Source organism: Eriocheir sinensis, chromosome 58, assembly GCF_024679095.1.
Source record: "Eriocheir sinensis breed Jianghai 21 chromosome 58, ASM2467909v1, whole genome shotgun sequence".
NCBI lineage: Eukaryota > Metazoa > Arthropoda > Malacostraca > Decapoda > Varunidae > Eriocheir > Eriocheir sinensis.
Window position 1 is genome coordinate 7288448 of NC_066566.1, and position 19597 is coordinate 7308044.

At 46.2% G+C, this 19597-nt stretch overlaps 1 protein-coding gene across 3 annotated transcripts in view; it reads right to left on the minus strand.

Annotated features, from left to right (window-relative positions):
- LOC126985107 (hemicentin-1-like) overlaps positions 1-19597 on the minus strand; it is a 295072-nt gene that overhangs the window by 56081 nt on the left and 219394 nt on the right. For all 3 annotated transcript variants that reach the window (XM_050839570.1, XM_050839572.1, XM_050839571.1), the window contains exons 15-17: positions 17099-17149; positions 5328-5878; positions 3773-4567 (exon numbers count right to left, since the gene is read on the minus strand). In XM_050839570.1, the coding sequence (XP_050695527.1) occupies positions 3902-4567; positions 5328-5878; positions 17099-17149 (1268 nt within the window). In that variant the 3' untranslated portion in view covers positions 3773-3901. The remainder of the gene's footprint in view (positions 1-3772; positions 4568-5327; positions 5879-17098; positions 17150-19597) is intronic.

Here is a 19597-nt window from a genome sequence, read left to right on the forward strand (position 1 = left end):
GAGTGAGTCAATGAGTAAGTGAGTGAATGCGAGTGAAGTGAGTGAGTGAGTGAGTGAGTGAGGGAGGGAATGCTGAGTGCGTGAGTGAGTGAGTAAGTGCTAGGGTGAGTGAGTGCGTGGGTGAATGAGTGCGTGAGTGAGTGCGTGGTATGAGTGAGTGCGTGGGTGAGTAAGTGCGTGTGTGAGTGAGTGAGTAAGTGCGTGGATGAGTATGTGCGTGGGTGAGTGAGTGCGTGGGTGAGTAAGTACGTGGGTGAGTGAGTGCGTGGGTGAGTGAGTGCGTGTGTGACTGAGTGCGTGGGTGAGTGAGTGCGTGAGTGAATAAGTGCGTGAGTGAATAAGTGTGTGAGTGAGTGCGTGGATGAGTGTGTGAATGAGTGAGTTAATGAGTGAGTGAGTGAGTGCGTGCGTGAGTGAGTGCGTGCGTGAGTAAGTGCGTGGTATGAGTGAGTGCGTGGGTGAGTAAATGCGTGAGTGAATAAGTGTGTGAGTGAGTGTGTGAGTGAGTGTGTGTGAGTCAGTCAGTCTAGTCAGTTCTTAAGTCAGGGAGTCATTTTTTTCATTAGTTCATTCATTTATCACTTAGCCAATCAATCATAAAATAATGAACTCATTTATTCATTAATCATTTCAGTCACTTTATCAGTTGCTCAGTTAATTAGTCAGCCAGTTGAACCACCCCACCAGTCACCCAGTCAGCCAGTCAGTTAAATCATCCAGTCAGTCACTCAGTCTTGCAATGATAATTAAGTCCAGGAATCCGTCAGTCAGTCATCTTATCAGTCAGTCAGTAGATCACCCAGTCAGTCAGTCATTTAACCAGTCAGAAAGTAAAGAAACTCAGTCAGTCAGTCTAGCAACAGTGATAAGCCAACGAATCAAGCAATCAGTAATCTAATCAGTCACTTAAGTAAATCACCCAATCAGTCGGTTCAGTGAGAGATATAGTTATTTAATCAGCCAGTTAGTAAAGAAAATCAACCAGTCAGTCAGTCTCGCAATAGTAATAACTCCACCAATCAAACAGTCCTCTAATCAGTCAATCAGTAAGTACATCACAAAGTTAGTCTGTTAAGTGCAAGTAATAAGTCCAACCATCAGTCAGTCATTTGATCAGTCAGTAAGTAAAAGAATATCAACCAGTCAGTCAGTGAGTCTAGCAATAAGTCCCGAATCAGTCAATTAGTCGTGTAATCAGTCAGTCAGTAAATAACCCAGCCAGTCAGTTACGTGAGAGTACAGTAATTAGTCCACCAAACAATCAGTCATTTAATTAGTCACTCAGTAAGTCAGTCAAGCCAACTCGTCACTCAGTCAAGTCAGAACAACAGGAGTTAACAAAATCTTTAAGCACCATGACAGTCCCCCCTTGCCCCTTCCTCCCCTCAGCCACCCTTACTTAACTTCAAAGGGTCGTTGACTCCCTAAAAAAAGAAGACAAATTACTTCTCACGGGCATTATTATCCCTTCCCTAAGTACCGTGAGGGGAGGGAAAGGAGGGGGAGAGGGGGAGGAAGGGCAGGCCGGAGGAAGGAAGGAGAGAAGGGAAGGAAGGAGCAGAGAGAAGGGTGAGGTGAGAAGAAAGGGAAAGGGGAAGAGATGGGAGAGAAAGGAGGGAAGGAGGGGGAAGAAGGAAAGGTTCAGGAATAAATGATTGTAGAAAGTGAAAGCTGAGAGGTGATTCAGAATGAGGAAGACTGAGAAAAATGGCTAAAGAAGAGATGAAAAAGGGAGAGGAAGGGGGCCAAGGAAAGAATGAAAGAAAAAGAAGATACTGAGGATAAGAGGAGATTAGGAATGACAAAAAGGCATGAAAAGATGTTAAGGCGAAGACAAAGAAGAAAATAATTGAACCGAGACAAACGAAAGGAGAAAAAGTGAGAGTATAATCGAAAGGAAGAACGGAGCAAAGAAGAAAGATTAACGTGCAAGAAAGGAGGGGATAAGAACAGTGAAAGGCAGAAAGCGAAGGAAGGAAGGAAGGAGGGAGGAAGGATCAAGAAAGGAGGGAGAGGGGGAAGAAGCGAAAGTGGGGTGAGAGAAGTTAATGAGAGTGAAAGTGAAGTAAAGAAGTGATGAAGAAATGAGGAAGGAAGGAAGGAAGGAAGGAAGAAAATGACAGGGAGGTTAATCACACACACACACACACACACACACACACACACACACACACACACACACACACACACACACACACACACACACACAAAACGACACCGGAAAAAGAAGAATAAATCAGGCATACAAAATGTTACCGCCCCGACCCCCTAAAAAAATAAAAGAGCTCCCCATCCAAAAAAAAAAAAGGATAAAAAAGAAAGTCCCATAACTCTTTCAAAAATATATGCATCTATAAACATCGATCCTAAATGTTTATTCTACTAAAACTCAACCTGATCCCCACCCCCCCTCCCCCTCCTCCTATCGTCCCCCCTCCCCCCTCCTCCCCCTTCTCCCCCGCTTGCAATGTTTATGGCGCACGTTAAAGCTAAAATATTTCACCACACGAGCTGATGCGCCATTACGGCTCTGCGCATCACCGCACCTCCACCACCACCGCCACAACCACCACCACCACCACCACCACTACCACTGCTACTACTTCCTCCTCCACCTCCTCCAGCATCACTACTACATGCTAATTTTACGACTATTTCTTCCACCATCATCACCACCACTTCTACTTCAACCACCTCCATCCATATCACCACCACCACTCCTACCACTGCTATGTCCTCCACCTTCTCCAACATAGCTACAACTAATTTGACTATATAGTATTTCTTCCACCTCCTTCTCCACCATCACCACCACTTCTACTTCAACCACCTCCATCCATATCACCACCACCACTTCTACCACTATTTCCTCCACCTTCTCCAACTAATTTGACTATTTAGTATTTCTTCCACCTCCTTCTCCACCATCACTACCAGTTATACTACCACCACCACGACCACCACCTCCATCACCTCCACCACTCCCACCACCACCACCATTGCTGCTATCACCACCACCACCAATGCACTATTTAGTTTGCTACAATCATTACACCATCACATCACTCTCCACAAACGTTTACCCCTCCCATGCACATACATACATACATACAGACAGACAGACACATTGTTGCCGCCATCAGCACCGTCTGTCGCCTACGTGTATTTGTTTCATCACCAATCCCCTCATCACCATTATAGTCCTCATCAAAATGTCATCACCACTACCTCCATCGTCGCCACGCTGCATTTGTCATCACCATTTATCTGTCATCGCTGCCATCACCTCCACTACCATTATCACTATTAAAACATCATCATCGCTAAAGACATCCGTATCGCTAGTTTTCATTATCCTCGCCCCCCCTTCCCCCTTACAACCTACGGCCTCTACCTCCTCCTCTTCTTCCTTCTTCCTCAACACCATCGTCATCTGTATTGCCATCACCACTGTCCTGTTACTGTCATCATCAACAGTAATCATCATGCCGGGTATATCCCCATTCCTTCCACTTCCGCTGCCACCATTGTGCCGCCACCACCAGGCGCCATCAATACTCAACACGGCCCACCACTGCCTCCACCCCTGCTGCCTGGCCACCCACTCCACTCACACCACCACCACCACCTCCTCCACTTGTACCATCGTTACTTCTACCACTACTACCACCATCACTACCACCACTACAAACAACACCACCACCACAATCAGCGACTCTCGCACCATTCTCCTTCCCTCGCCCCCACCATGCACACACCTGCAGCCACTCACCTGAACAGCAGTAAACAGACGTAGCACAGCAGCAGCAGCGGCAGCAGAGGCAGCAACAGCAGCAGTAGCAGGAGAAGGAGCAGCAGGAGCATCAGCAGTATTAACAAAACGGGCGGCGGGCGGGGCGCCTCACACCACCGTCTCGGCAGCCTTGATCAGCTGGTCGACGGGGTAATGTAGGGACGCCCAGCTGCCGCGCCGCTGGATGGCCCCGGCGGCCCGCAGCTCCCCCACGGAGGCCCCGAGACCCAGAGAGTGCCTGGAGCCCCGCAGTAGATGGGCGCGTCCCGACAGCTGGACCCGCACCCCCGCGCGGCCCGGAGCCTCGCGGGCGCCGTGCGGCAGGAACTCTGCGTAGCTGTCCTCCCTGAGGGCGCGGCGCACCCCGGTGCCACCCAGCGCCTCCCTGGAGCCGTAGAGCGGCGCGGGGTAGGGCACGAACTCCCCTAAGCTGGGGTCCGAGTCATGCAGGTCCAGCACTTCCCTGGAGCCGAAGTGTCCCCTGGGGGGCGGCGCCACGTCCCGCGGGGCCCGGCGCGGCAGGGTGCCGGGGTAGCCTTTCAATTCCCTCAGCAGGTAGCTTCCCTTTGCTCCGTGGTAGGCCACTCCTAGCTCCTCCTCCTCCTCCACCTCCCCGGGGGTAAAGCTAAACCTCACCCCCGTGGCCCTCCTCCGCCTCCTCCTCTCGGAGCTCTCCTCCTCCGCCAGGCTGGACTTCCTCCGTCTGAGCCGCTCCTCCGGACTGGCCTGGCCGAGGTAATCCTCTTCCGCCTCCTCGCCGCTGAGCAGGAAGGACTGTGGGGGGGGGCAACAGGGGGGGGAGGGGATGAGAGAGAGAGAGAGAGAGAGAGAGAGAGAGAGAGAGAGAGAGAGAGAGAGAGAGAGAGAGAGAGAGAGAGAGAGAGAGAGAGAGAGAGAGAGAGTACATTATTTTAAATGTCTTGGAATTTAATTTAGTATTCCTTAATTAATGCTCCAACTCAACATAGTCTTAATGACCTGGAAATTACATGAACGATAATATCCTTAATGAATTGTTCGAGTAATTACGAGAAAAAAATGATGCCGCGAGACGGACGAGGCGAAAGTCTGTCGCTGAGTAATTAATGTTCGGCGGCGGATCAGGGCGAGATAAATGAATTTCCTCCGACGCCCATTAGGACAACGCATCGCCACGCGTGCCTCGGCACCGCACCTGTGCCCCGATCATGCCAGTGAGGCCACTTCCTTGTCCCTTCACGGTCTAGCTTTCATCTGCAATAATACCCATTTGTACAGTATACACTCCTCTTTTTTTCCCTTAAACCTTACTAATGCCGTATTCCTTCCCATCCATACCTTTTCCCTATTCGTCACCTAATTTGGCTTATGGCCTTCCCCCGTCCCCACGAACACTCTTATTCACACCGAGTTCATATCCCTTCCACACCTGTCAATGCCTTGTCTATACCACTTATCTATACTCTTCCTCGTCCTCAAGATTTGTTCAAGGCCAGACCTCACATCTACGTCCCATCCCAGCACCGCCCCCCGCTGGCTGCCCCTCAACACTCACCTTCCTGAGGCTGCTGACGCCAAGGTCTCCAACGGCACTTATCGGCCGCTGAGCCCCGCCCCTTCCCGCGCCGCCTCTCCGGCAGGACCCTCCGGATGGGGCGGGGCGGTAGGCGATCACGGCGGCCCTCCTACTGCTGTTGCTACTACTGCTGCCATTGCCACCACAACCATCATTACCTCCGCCAGAGCCACGCCCGCCCGCCGCTGGGGACTGGGACGGGGAGGAGGTGCTGTCCCTGGACTTGAGGCCGTCCGTGGGGGTGGAGGTGCCGACGCTGCATACGGTCTTGACGCTGCTGGTGAGGGAGGAGCTGCTGCCGCCGCCCGCCGCCCTGCTGCTCTCAGCCGGGGACGAGTTGCCGCCGCTGCACACCGTCTTCTGGCTCAGCGTCGGCGTGGAGGTGCTGCCTACACCGCTGATTCGCTGACTCTCGCTCGGGGAGGAATCGGCCGCACCGCTGCCGCCCGCTGTCGTGTCTGCCAACGAGGGCGTCTCCTCCAGGGCCGGTAGTCTTCCCGTAGCGCCACCAGAAGCCTCCACCGTCTTGTCTGGGGGAAAAGGGGAAGGTGAGGCTTGGGAGAAGATAAGAAAAGTGCGGAGGGAGAAGCTGCGGAGGGAGAGAAGAGGAGAGGAGAGGGCAGGAAAAGTGAGGAGAGTGTTATAGATGAAAGGGTAAGGAAGGTGATAAGATGAGAAGAGGTGGAAGAAGAAAAGGGGAGCAGAAAAAAAAAGATGAAATGAGAGGATACGAGAGGAGAGGAGAGATGAGGAGAGCAGAGAAATGAATGAATGAGAGAGAGAGAGAGAGAGAGAGAGAGAGAGAGAGAGAGAGAGAGAGAGAGAGAGAGAGAGAGAGAGAGAGAGAGAGAGAGAGAGAGAGAGAGAGAGAGAGAGAGAGAGAGAGAAAAAACTAAAGGGAAAAAGGAATATCAAGAAGGAAAAGTAACTAACCGCCTCGCTGAAACTAATTAGCGAGGAAATTAAAATATAGAGAGTAAACTTTAGGGCAAGGCGCGGCCCCTCCTGAACTTGTAATTAAGTCACATTACGGGCCGGGATTACAGGCTGACACACGCACACACACACGCACGCACGCACACACACACACACACACACACACACACACACACACACACACACACACAAGGAATACATACATAAATCTATAAATGTACACAATGCAGCAACAAGGGCCAATAAAACACTTGCTTCTACATAATCCAGGCCGTGTGGAGGCCCGCGAGTGGCCGCCGCGGAGCCAATCACCGTGCGGCGGAGTGTAAACAAGTCGGTGGCCGGGGCGCCGCGCCTCGCCGCGTAAATAATGCAAACAATGAAAAAGAGAAATAAGAGAACGAAAGCCAAGGGTTAAAACATGGGAATGAAGTGAACGAAAAAGTGGAAAAAAAGATGTTATGCGTGAGAAATGACGATGAAAAAGATAACAGATGAATAAAGATGAAATTCTTCGAACATTATCACTGTTACAACGAAAAAGGCTGTTAATACCCAGCATTTTTATAGGCCGAATGTCAGCTTTATCCAGCTGGGTCCAAGAGGGGAACATTTAAACATATTACAATCGAATATATATATATATATATATATATATATATATATATATATATATATATATATATATATATATATATATATATATATATATATATATATATATATTTCATTAAATGTGATGGCTAGTTCGGCATTGATCATTTTGTTTAGGATCTTCTCTTTTTGTTTTATAAGAGTCCTATTCTCTTTTGTAAGTGTTGATGACTTCACCGAAGTTGGTCATCGTTTGGCTATATTGCGATTTCGGGTCCTGGACCCTTCTTCAGTAGCATGTGGTGATGTTTCTTCCTTGGAGGTGAATGGGAGAATGAAGTGGACTGGCCGCGCACCGCTCTATTATGCGCAAGACATCTACATAATTGGGAAGTTAAAATTTGACCTGATCAAATGGTAGGTCCAGGAATTTTCAGTGAGTGTCTGCAACAGAGATAAGCACTGGAGAACGATACTCAAAAGTGTCAATGAAAATGATTTAATACAATGCCATCATCAGATATTTTTTTTACACTAGCAGAAGCCATTATTCTAAACCACCAACTGCGGGTGACACTAAAGTTTGTTCAGCGTCTAGAGTCGCAGCTAATATTATAAGTGAACTATCTTTAACGACGGAATTATCAAAAGTTATGTCCGGGTGATTAGGAATGGTAGTTTAGACCTTCGATTTATGAAACTGTAAGGCTCCAACGGATCAAACTTCACGCCCCGCTGAAACACACACAAAAAGTCAAGAGTATCTATAGGTGGAACCATATCTACGCCCCCCCTCGGATGTCTGTAAGTAAAATGTCGAGACAGTTCCCTGAAATATGAGTTGGACATATACAAGTTGGTCATGGGACTTAGGGGAGCTTGTTACTTCAACCCGTGCTGCTGCTACTGCTGCTATTACTGCGACAGCTTATCTGTGGGTAAGACTGACAAAGCCCATCCCGTGTGATGTGCATTAAGTAAAACCTTCAAGGCACACGAGAGTATATTTCCTACAGCTGTTAGCAGACAGTTACATTTATTGTTATCCTCATTCGAATTCCAATATATACTAAGAAAATAAATAAAACAAGAAATATCAAGAATAGTAATTTCATGACATCCTTACTCATGCAGGAAGGACGATGTGCATTATAACGACAGCGAATATTTATATAAAAAGAATACCATGAGCCCTGGGTACCGATTTTCAGTTAAGTAACAGAGGCTTATTGAAACCATGAATAAGAGGCTCAGATGTATGCCTCATACTGCAAACAAGAGTTTCATAGCAACATGTAATATTGTAATTGTCTGAGGCAACTGAGAGATCAGGCAAGGCCGCTTCAAGTCCACGAATATTACAACACAGAATTCTGGAGTGCATATTAACAAGCAGGGCTCGAGTATATTTTTCCGAACAAAATAACTCTATAGCATAGACGCTAACATGAAACAAACATAACAACAACTATGAAAAATGATATCAAAATAAAAACAAATGAGAAATTTTTAGCAGCCTCTGATCATCCAAGCCTGGCTGAGGGCAATGACAAACACTGCCATAGGTTTTGAATGACCAAGTTTGCACATTATAATCAGTGACTTGCTGAGATAAGAAACACCTCCAGGGACTTAGGGGTGCTTGTTACTTCAACCAGTGCTGCTGCTACTGCTGCTATTACTACTCTTACTACTGCTACTACTACTACTACTACTACTACTACAAACACTAGCACTAACACTACTACTACTCCTACTACTAACACGACTACGGTCACTACCACTCCCACAGCTACTACTACTACTGCTACTTATAGTACTACCACCACCATTACCACTAATACCACTACTGCTACTAACAAAACAAATAAACGAAAAACAAACAAAAAAACAAACAAACCCACACAAGACAAACCCGCACCACCTAAAGAGAACGACAGTAATCAGAACAGGCGCCAGGGGATTCGGTTCACCTGATTATCAACCATTTTTTCCCAACAGCTTCCCGATAATTGGCCGCGCGTTGTGGTGGTTTTGATATTAATGCCATAAATTGTGCCTGAGTAATTGGAGGAGGAGGAGGAGGAGGAGGAAAAAGAAAAAGGTCATTAACAGAGAGAGAATTAAACAATATACAGTGAAAGAATTAGATTGAAGTGCCTTGAGGAATAGTAGTAGTAGTAGTAGTAGTAGTAGTGGTCGTGGTTTTAGTAGTAACGGTTTAAGTAGTAGTAACAGTTGAAGTTTTAGTAGAAGTAGGTTTCATATTAGTAGTAGTCGGCAGTGTTAAAGATTCTCTCTCTCTCTCTCTCTCTCTCTCTCTCTCTCTCTCTCTCTCTCTCTCGCTCTCTCGGGTTTAATATTCGTGTTTCGTGTTATGAACGTATGTCGTAAATGGTCCAAATAGAAGCTGTTGTTGGTATGCTATTAATTTTGTGCTCCCATGAAGTTCCGCTCTTTTTCTCTTTCACTTTCTCGCTCTCACTTCAAGGGCAAGGAGGCAAACTGGCTGACTGCTTGACTGACTTTCTCTTTGCCTGTCTCTCCCTGTCTCTATCAACGTACCTCTCTCTGTCTGTAAGTTTTCTATTTTTCTTCCTCTGTCTCTTTAACTCCATCGTTTTTCCTTCTTTTCTTTTATACATTTCTTCGCTCTAAATCTTTTTCTCTAATTTTTTCTTCAGTTCCAATACTTTCTCAACTTTTTTTCATACTTTCTTTTCGTCATGTCGTTTCCAGCACCTTTCCTTCTTTTCTCATAGCAAATCAAAGCTAACCAAACCTAGAACTAGCCATCCTAACCCTATCATCTACCTACATGACCTTTCCCAACATATATTAATCAACTGTGAGCAAGCCTAACGTATCCTAACCTTCCGCTGAGCCTAACAGATTCTACAACGACTCTCTCAACACACACACACACACACACACACACACACACACACACACCACTGTAGTTCCCTTTTTTTTCTTTTCTACCTATTGATCCTTCTTGCCCTCATTCTCCACCCCCATCTCTTTCCTATCTATTCTATCTTCCCTACTCCCATCCCTACGTGGGTGAAACTCGTCCATTTTATTAAACCTACCAAACTCCCTCAACTATTATTTCCCAAGGTCGCTGAGAAGGGTACCCGTTTTTTCATGGGTGATTTTTCCTGTTCAAGGTGCAGAGGCCGTGTAAAACTATCACTAGGATCACAAAACACTCAATGATAATCCCAGCAACTTTCACGAGAGGCTCTTCCAACAGGCGAGCTGAGGCGCCAATATGCTTAATACGGGTTAAACTTCCTAAAGTCTTCCAAATATGCCGAGGTCGGTCTGGCGTAGGCTCCCGCGGGTCCTTTCCTCCCCTCTGCTCTGCCACACACGCCCAACACCTATCCCTTCCTCTCATATGTAAGCTATAGGTAACATATGAGAGGAAAAAATAGGTGTTGGGACTGTGTGGCAGAGCAGAGGGGAGAAATGGACCCGCGGGAGCCAACGCCAAAACGGACTCGACAATTTGGTTTCACTATAGGCGAAGAATGTGCGCGTGAGGAGTATCAAGAAACCTCTCGAGCGGCCTTTTTTTTTTAATTCTCAACCACTTTTACTTTGGGGAGTTCGAATTTTCCAGTTTTTTTCTCTGTTGTTCTTAATGAATGTATGTTTCTATTTTCACATCACCGTGCAAGTCATCTCCATCCCTACGTAGCAGACACTCCTTTTTCCTCCCTCCTCCAAGCCCATGCCTATCCTCTCAATCCTTTCTATTTTCCCCATCACCATACAACCCATTCCCATCCCTACGTAGCTGGCACTTCTACCTCCGCTCTCCTCCAAGCCCATGCCTTTCCTCTCCTATCCTTTCTATTTCCACAGCACCATACAACCTATCCCCATCCCTATTTAGCTGACACTCCTTCCTCCCTCCTCCAAGCCCATGCCTATCTTCTCAATCCTTTCTATTTTCCCATCACCATACAACCCATTCCCATCCCTACGTAGCTGACACTTCTACCTCCGCCCTCCTCCAAGCCCATGCCTTTCCTCTCCTACCCTTTCCATTTTCCCATCACCATACAACCTATCCCCATACCTATTTAGCTGATACTCCTTCCTCCCTTCTCCAATCCATGCCTATCCTCTCCTCTCCTTTCTATTTTCCCTGACACCAATCAATCCATTCTCTCCCCTACGTGGCTGACGCTCTGCCCGTAGCCGCCTGCCACACCTGGGTACCTCGGCGGCACCTGAGAGGCGAATCAGAGTCCGACCTGTAAGCTGCAGCGGAGAGGTAATAACTTAATGTTGTAATTACCTGCCTCGCCGCCTAATTAAACCTGGCAGGTGAGTCGGTGCGGCCATGGAGTTATTTTTACGGTGGAGGAGTTCAATATGTGCAATGGTGGTGGTGATGGTGGTGGCGATAGTACACTCTCTCTTGTTTCTCTTCTTCCCTTCTCATATCCTGGTAGTAGTGATGGTAGTGGTGGTGGTGGTGATAGTGTTGGTAGCGGTGTGAGTATCGGTAGTTTTAGCATTGGCAGCGTAGTATTGGTAGTGTTTTTTTTTTCATTTTAACCTTTGGCTTATAGCGCTGGTAGACTTTCATGACGGGACCAGTTGGTCAGCCTCAGCCCGTTAGTGGAGCAGGTAATTTTTTTTTATATTGGTGCCAGTAGTACCAAGGAGTCCAGAGAACAAGAAGGGGCGATGATGCCTACGATGCGGAGGAAGAGGACAAGTCATTCAGAGCGCACCCAGGGGGCAGCGCCATGACGTGAGGCGCAAGGCTGAGCGTGTTGTATAGACAAGTTTAACCTCCTACAACCTGCACGGCGCGGAGCCCAAGCAGCAAAGAATCATGCACCTTTGGCCTTGGATCTAGCGATTACTTGTGATAAATCCCCTCAATGATTTTCGATTGTGTTAAAGCATTCGACCCTACCTGTTATTAATAGTTTAACATGTAAAGGAAAACAGATAGAACGAGGATTGGTAGATAATCTAGCCAAACCTACAATTTCGAGTTGATAAATCTGCCCCAGGGAGACTGGGCAAGGAATCTTGAGTCCTGGAGTTGGGGAGGTTTGTAGGGGTGTTATTATTGGTGGTGTTGTTAGTGTTAGTATGAAAAATTTAGTGATGTGTCGTTAATACTGTTCGCAGACAGATTTAATGTTAATTTATAAGATCACTCATTATAATTATTAAACTATTGAGACTAAGCCTCCACAGCAGGACAGATAATGGATCTAATGCTGTATTGGGGCAGGGGACTGCCTGCTGTCTCTAAATTTCCAGCTGCAGCGTCTAATAGCTCCAGCAAAAAGAAGGCAGTGTGTGTGTAAGTCCTTCCTCCCGGTCAGGGAGGGAGGGAGCTTCGATGTACGAAGGAGAGAGGTGGTGGAAGGGACTAATCATAGGAAGGAAGGAAGGAATGAGAGTAGAGGGGAGGGGAAAATAGATAAAGAAAGACAAGGAGAAAATACATTGGAAGGGGAGGAGAGAAAGGAAAAGAATGACGGGGAAAAGAAGAACAATGACGTTTAAGGGAAGGAGGGGAGAAGGAAAAAGAAATAAGGGTGAGTAGGAAGAAATAAAAGGAAACAATATGAATGCTACTGATAATGATGGGAAGAAATGAAGGTAGAAACGAGGAAAACTGAACTACTACTACTGCCACCACAACCACCACCACTACTACTACTACTACTACTACTATTACTACTAGGAAGTCAGTTTCCTTAGTAGCTTCAATACAGGAAATTAAATACATAAACATTCGAAACACCATCTGGGACTTCACTTCGTATTATGTATTCTATTTCTTACTTTTCTATTTATTTTTCAACGCAATAGTCATTTAATATTATTCTACTGCCTAAGGATGAGGACACCAAGCTAGTGTTTAGTGATTTAAGCGAGTTCCAGAGAAAAGAAGTAGAAAACTGTTATATGAGGGACGCCAGTGTCTTGGGATGAGCGGGGAACGAGTGAAGTGCCTCAAGCCGCTATCCAATCAGCAGCGAGCAAACGAATAGTGGGCGGAGCTTATTACGGCTTCTCGCTAAACAGACTATAGTGTTGGTAGTGGTGGTAACAGTACACACTCCGTCTTTTAATACTTCCTTTCTTTACTCCCTTCCAAGTGTATTATTCCTACATTATTTACCCTGTTCGCATACCCGGGCTGTGGAATTGGTGGTGGTATATAGTGGTAGTAACGATGTAAATGGTGGTGGTGGTGGTGGTGATGGTGGTGGCGGTGGTGGTGGTGGTGTGGGGAGGGTGTGGGGGGGGTATTGCATCCCCTTCCTTCCCCATTCTCCATTTATTCCTCTCTCTCCTTTACCTCCAAAATATTTATCCCTTTCTCCTCCTTCTTTTCTCTCCCCTCCCTCATTTCCTCCAACATCTTCACTCCTTTCAATTCTATCTATCATTTTCTTTTAAATCTATGTACTCTCTCTCTCTCTCTCTCAAACTTCTTCAGTCCTACCCATCCTTTTTATCTATCCTCATATATTGATCTATCTATCGATCTAAATATATGTATGTATGTATGCATGATTGCGTAAATATATCAAGATTTGTATGTACGGTCTCTCTCTCTCTCTCTCTCTCCCACACCAAAGAGAGGTCTGTGACAATGACAAACACAATATAAGACTCGGAGAGGAAAAAGGTGAGCGAGAGAAGAAAGAAAGGAAGACAATGAAAGAGAAAGAGAGAACGTTTGAGGTCAAAATTAAAGGAAGACTCAAACAAAATACAAAGGGACGAAAACACACAAAACAAAGGAAGGAGGGAAGGAAGGATTGCTCGAGGAGGAATGGAAAGACGAAGAAAAGGAAGACGAAGAAAGCAAGAATACAATAATGAATGCAGGAATATAAAAGGAAGATGGAGAGAAACTGACTAAAATTAAAGTCAAGAGAAAGAAACAAATGACAATAAAATTACACGAGAATGGAGGAAAGTGGAAAAGAAATGAGAGAAAAAGAGAGGAGAGAAGGAAGAAGGTAAAGGGAAGGAGTAGAAGGAAACAAGGAAGGGCTGAACGAAGAAGGAAGAAAAGACGAAGAAAAGAAATAGAGGAAGAAGGCAAGAATATAATAAAGAGTGAATGCAAGGATGGAAAAGAATGATGGAAAGAAACTGACAATAAAAGAAATAATGAAGATAGAAAGAAAAGGAAGAGAAAATATAATCAAACAAAGATGGAAGAAATTGGGAAAGAAATAATAAAGAGAGAGTGGAGGGTCAGAAGGAGACGAAGAAGGATATAAAGAAGGAAGAAGGGAAGGAAGGAAGTGCAATATTTTCTTTTTATAATATCAAAACGGGAAGAACATAAGAGGCATAGCGGCTATCATCATCATCATCACCATCATCAACACCATTATCACCATCACCATCATCACATTTCCCACCACCATCAGCACCATCATCCACCTCCATCAATATTATCTCCACCATAATTAGCTTCATCACCTTTTAGTCATCATCATCATCATCATCTGCTCCATCGGACACAACAGGTGGTCACACACACACACACACACACACACACACACACACACACACACGACTACTTACAAGATCACTGACAACTTTAAACCAAATCTCTCTCTCTCTTTTTCTCTTATACACGGTAAGAGAGAGAGAGAGAGAGAGAGAGAGAGAGAGAGAGAGAGAGAGAGAGAGAGAGAGAGAGAGAGAGAGAGAGAGAGAGAGAGAGAGAGAGAGAGAGAGAGAGAGAGAGAGAGAGAGAGAGAGAGAGAGAGAGAGAGAGAGAGAGAGAGAGAGAGAGAGAGAGAGAGATAGAGAGAGAGAGAGGAGGAGGAGGAGGAGGAGGAAGACAAAGGAGGAGGAGGAGGAGGAGGATTAGGAGGAGGAGAACAATACTGTCAAGACTAGCGACAAGGAGGGCAGGCAAGCAGCAGCCGGGATGGAGGAAGCGGAAGGAGGAGGAGGAGGAGGAGGAGGAGGAGGAGAGAGAGGCAGAAGGGAGGGAGGGAGGGTTGAGAAGTAGGACGAGGCAGTATGCGATATAGCCAAGGATAGGACGCACGCTAGACTCATTCAAGCACGCGACTGTTGGGTGAAAGCGAGAGGGAGGAATGAAGGAGAAAGATGAGAAGGAATAGGTTGAAAGGAAGAGGAAGAGAACGGGGGGATAGGGAGGAAAAGAAAATGGGAAAGAAGACGGGAAAGGGAGGGAAAGAAGAGGGGAAAGGTAAGAAAAGAATAGAGAGAAAGGGAAGGAAGGAGAGGAACGGAAGGAAGGAGAGGCTGGAGTTAAGTAGGCGAGAGGAACGAAAGAGACATGGGAAGGGATGCATTGAAAGGAAGATGAACAGAAAGTGGGAAAGGGAGGGGAAGAAGAGGGGAAAGGAAGGGAAAGAAGAAGGGGAAAGGGACGAAAAGAATAGAAGGAAAGGGAAGGAAGGAGAAGAATGAGAGAGGAACGAAAGAGAGATGGGAAGGGATGCATGGAAAGGGAGATGAACATAAGGTGGGAAAAGGAGGGAGAGAAAGAGAAGGAAGGAGAGAAAGAACGCGATAGTTGGATCAGAGCCTGTGGGAGGAACGAAGGAAAAAGATGGGAGGGATGGTTGGAAAGGAAGAGGACAAGAAGGGTGAAGATAGGAGAGAAAGAGAAGAAGGGAAGGAAGAAAGTGAGAAAGGAGACGATAGGTGGGGCAAAGCGTGTAAGAGAAGGGAAGGGAGAGAGAGAGAGGAAGGGAGAGGAAGGATAAAAAGGAAAAGGGCAAAAAGAAAGACGGTTCAGATAAGAGGGAGAGATAGAAAAGGAAGACAAGATCAGCGAGACGGAAGGAAGGAAAGAAGGAAGGGAGGGAAGAAAGGAGGGAGGAAGGGAAGGGTAGGAAGGGAAGGTAAGGGATAGCAAGGGAGATTTCAAGAGAGAGGGATGGGTAGAAAAGGAAGGTAGGGAAAGGAGAGGAAAGAAAGAAAGGAAAGGAAGAAGGGAAGGAAGGGAGGGAAGGGTAGGAAAGTAAGGTAAGGGTCAGCAAGGGAGAGAGTTCATGAGAGATGGAGGGGTAGGAAAGGGAGGGTAAGTAAAGATAGGGAGGAAAGAACGAAAGGAAGGAAGGAAGGGAATGAGGGAGGGAATGTAAGGCAGGGAGAGAGGAGACTTCAGGAAGGAGGGAAGGGTAGGAAAGAAAGGGAGAGAAGAGAGAGTTCAGTAAAGAGGGAAGGGTAGGAAATCAATAAAAGGAAAGCGAGGGTGAGAGAAAATGATGTAGGAATGGAAGGAAGGAAGCAAAGGGTAGAAAAGTGGAGAGAATACTTAGGAAGAAGGTAAGGGTAGGAGAGGAAGGTAAGGAAAGGAAGGGAAGGAAGGAAGGTAGGGAAAGAGACGGAAGGAGGGAGGGAGGAAGATCGGGAAAGCGACGGAGGGAGGGAGGAACGAAGGGAGGAAGGTAGGAAGGAAGGATGGAAGGAAAGACGGTAAGAAAGTTAAGGAAAGCGAGGGAAGGAAAGGAATGAAGGGATGGAAGGAGGGAGGGAGGGAGGAAGGAAGGGAGGAAGGAAGAAAGGAAGGACGGCAAGAAAGTTAAGGAAAGCGAGGGAAGGAAAGGAATGAAGGGATGAAAGGAGGGAGGGAGGGAGGAAGGAAGGGAGGAAGGAAGGAAGGAAGGATGGAAGGATGGAAGGAAGGACGGTAAGAAAGTTAAGGAAAGCGAGGGAAGGAAAGGAATGAAGGGATGGAAGGAGGGAGGGAGGGAGGTAAAGGACCGTGTCTTAACGAGGAGAGTGACGAAAGAGGCGTCGAGGGAAAGTGGGAAGGGAACGATGCCTGTAAAGGAACACGTGTTTGGAACGAGTCTGTGTGTGTGTGTGTGTGTGTGTGTGTGTGTGTGTGTGTGTATCATGGGAGTAATGTAAACGTGGCTGTCTGTGTCCGTAGAGTTTTCAGTGTGTGTGTGTGTGTGTGTGTGTGTGTGTGTGTGTGTGTGTGTGTGTGTGTGTGTGTGTGTGTGTGTGTGTGTGTGTGTCCATCATGGGAGTAATGTAAACGTGGCTATCTGTGTCGTAGTGTTTTGTGTGTGTGTGTGTGTGTGTGTGTGTGTGTGTGTGTGTGTGTGTGTGTGTGTGTGTGTGTGTGTGTGTGTGTGTGTGTGTGTGTGTGTGTGTGTGTGTGTGTGTGTGTGTGTGTGTGTGTGTGTGTGTGTGTGTGTGTGTGTGCTCCTTACCTTTGTTCCAGAAGAGGCGAGGTGATGCCGATCGCTTGTTGTAAGAGGAACCTAAGAAGAGAAGAGAAAGGTTACAAAGAGCATTGCATATATGTACATAGACACCACAGGCCCTCCTTTCCCCTACCCTCCACCCGCTTCTGCTGTTAATATTTTCTTTCTTCACGTTACCAATCCTCCATTTTCTTTTTCCGCTCCATTTCCTTCTCTTCCGCATTCTCCTCCACTTCCGTCTCCTACCTTCATCCTTCCCACCAAAGCCTTAACTCTTAACATGTCCTTCCTTTATTTCACTAATCCTCCTCATTCATTAAAACGTAAAAAAAAACGCTCCTCAGTACCTATCTTCCTCTATTTTCTACCATCTTCACTTCCTACATTCTCGTATTTTCCCCATCTTTTCATCACTTTCTCTCCCAGCCAACCAGTGAAATGTGAGGAAGGAGAAACCAGGGAAGGAGGTGAGGAGGAGGGAAGAGGAAAATGAGGAGCATGGAGAGAAAGAGTCGAGTGTTGTCTTTCCTCCCTACATGCTCTGCCCCTCTTTCTTTTCCTTTCTTCCTCTCTTCTTCACATTTTCTCTCTCATCCTTTATCATCCATTTCTGCGCCACGAGGATAAAAAGAGAAAAGTCAAACAATGAGAGAGAGAGAGAGAGAGAGAGAGAGAGAGAGAGAGAGAGAGAGAGAGAGAGAGAGAGAGAGAGAGAGAGAGAGAGAGAGAGAGAGAGCGAGAGAGAGAGAGAGAGAGAGAGAGAGAGAGAGAGAGAGAGAGAGAGAGAGAGAGAGAGAGAGAGAGAGAGAGAGAGAGAGAGAGAGAGAGAGAGAGAGAGAGAGAGAGAGAGAGAGAGAGAGAGAGAGAGAGAGAGAGAGAGAGAGAGAGAGACGAGAAGACACACTGACAGCCTAGCTGACAGACACAGGCGTTCAGACAGACACATAAATAGACAAAATACATTTCATGGAAGCTGAAATCTTAAAATTCGTAGAAAGGAGGAGGAGGAGGAGGAAGAGGAGGAGGAGGAGGAGGAAGAGTGTAATAAGAGGAACATGAAGAGGAGGTGCAATAGGAGGAAAAGAGGAGGAAAAGGAGGAGCAAAACGTGCAATCAGAGAAGCGGAGGTGATATAAAAGGAGGAGGAAGAGAAGGAAGATGAAGAGAAGGAGAAGAAGGAAGAAGAGGAGGGAAAAGAGAATGGAGAGGAGGATGAAGAGGAGGATGAAGACGAGGAGGAAGACGAAGAAAGAGACGAGGAGAAAACAAAAGAAGGGGAAGAGAAAGGCCAAGAACAAGAACAACAGAAACAAGAAGGAAAAGAAAAAGGGAAGAAAAATTAGAACGACAAAGAAGGCAAAAGTAAAGGTACATGAAAAGAACATAAATAGAAAAGTATTACATATAGAGGAGACGAAGGAGAAAGAAGATAAAGTATAAACGAAGAAAACAGAAGAATGTAGAAGAGTTGAAGAGGAGAGAAATACAATAATATGAGAACGCGGGGTAAGATAAAGCAAACGAGGAGGAGGAGGAGGAGGAGGAGGAGGAAGCATGGGAACACGGAAGATCAAGCAACAGATACCATGCTGGCTTATATCGAGGTCGCCCGCTGTGGTGTTGGGTCGTTTGTCAGACATTTAGTGCAGGGCAAGCTAAAGTACTCGCTGAGAATACGTAAGTGATCGTTCAGTTTACTCCTTTCGTACCAAAATAGCGGGTAATGTGATCTTCGTATGATCTGATCGTTTTTTGCACTAATGACTTGGGTAGGATGTTCAAATGGTGCAGTACTCATTCGACGTTGTTGAAATTGAGCTTCGGAAAACTGTATCAGATCCCGTTATTGGCGTTTCTTTTTCAGCGTAAAAGTTTCTCAGGTAGTTCGAACCTTGCATCAGATTCCCTTATTGTCGTCTCTTTGCAAGCGTCACTCGAGTAGGTCTTCACACCCGTGCGCAATCAGCAATGGTATCGTTTTCTTTGCGCGCCGCTGTTCTCTCTCCAGTAACTTGATTCCCTTCAAATACCTGAGGGACCAGAGCTGCACTGCGTATTCCACGAAAGGTCTTATCAACGAGTTATACCTAGATAATTTTTTTCCTAGCGTCCTGCATTCAAAGCTGCTCTTGATCAACCCAAGTATAGTATTAAGTAATTTCAGGCAAACTTAGTGTTTTGTGAGAATATTAGGTCACTGCTGATAATGACGCAACGATCAGACTCCTCGTGTACGACCCGCAATGGCTTCCCACGAATGTTGTGCTTATAGTTACTGGTTATGAACTAAGAAGTGCATTACTCTACACTTGTCAAGGTTAAAGGCATTTGACACTTCTCAAATCAAATTTAATCTACTCAAGATCTTTTTGGATGATCTCACAATCGGCCGTCTTGAGGGCCTTACCATCCACATTGTTGTCTTCGGCAAACTTTGGTATGAAAGGTTTTAGTCTGATTTCTAAGACGTTGATATATTTAAGAAAATAAGGGACCTAGTATGGA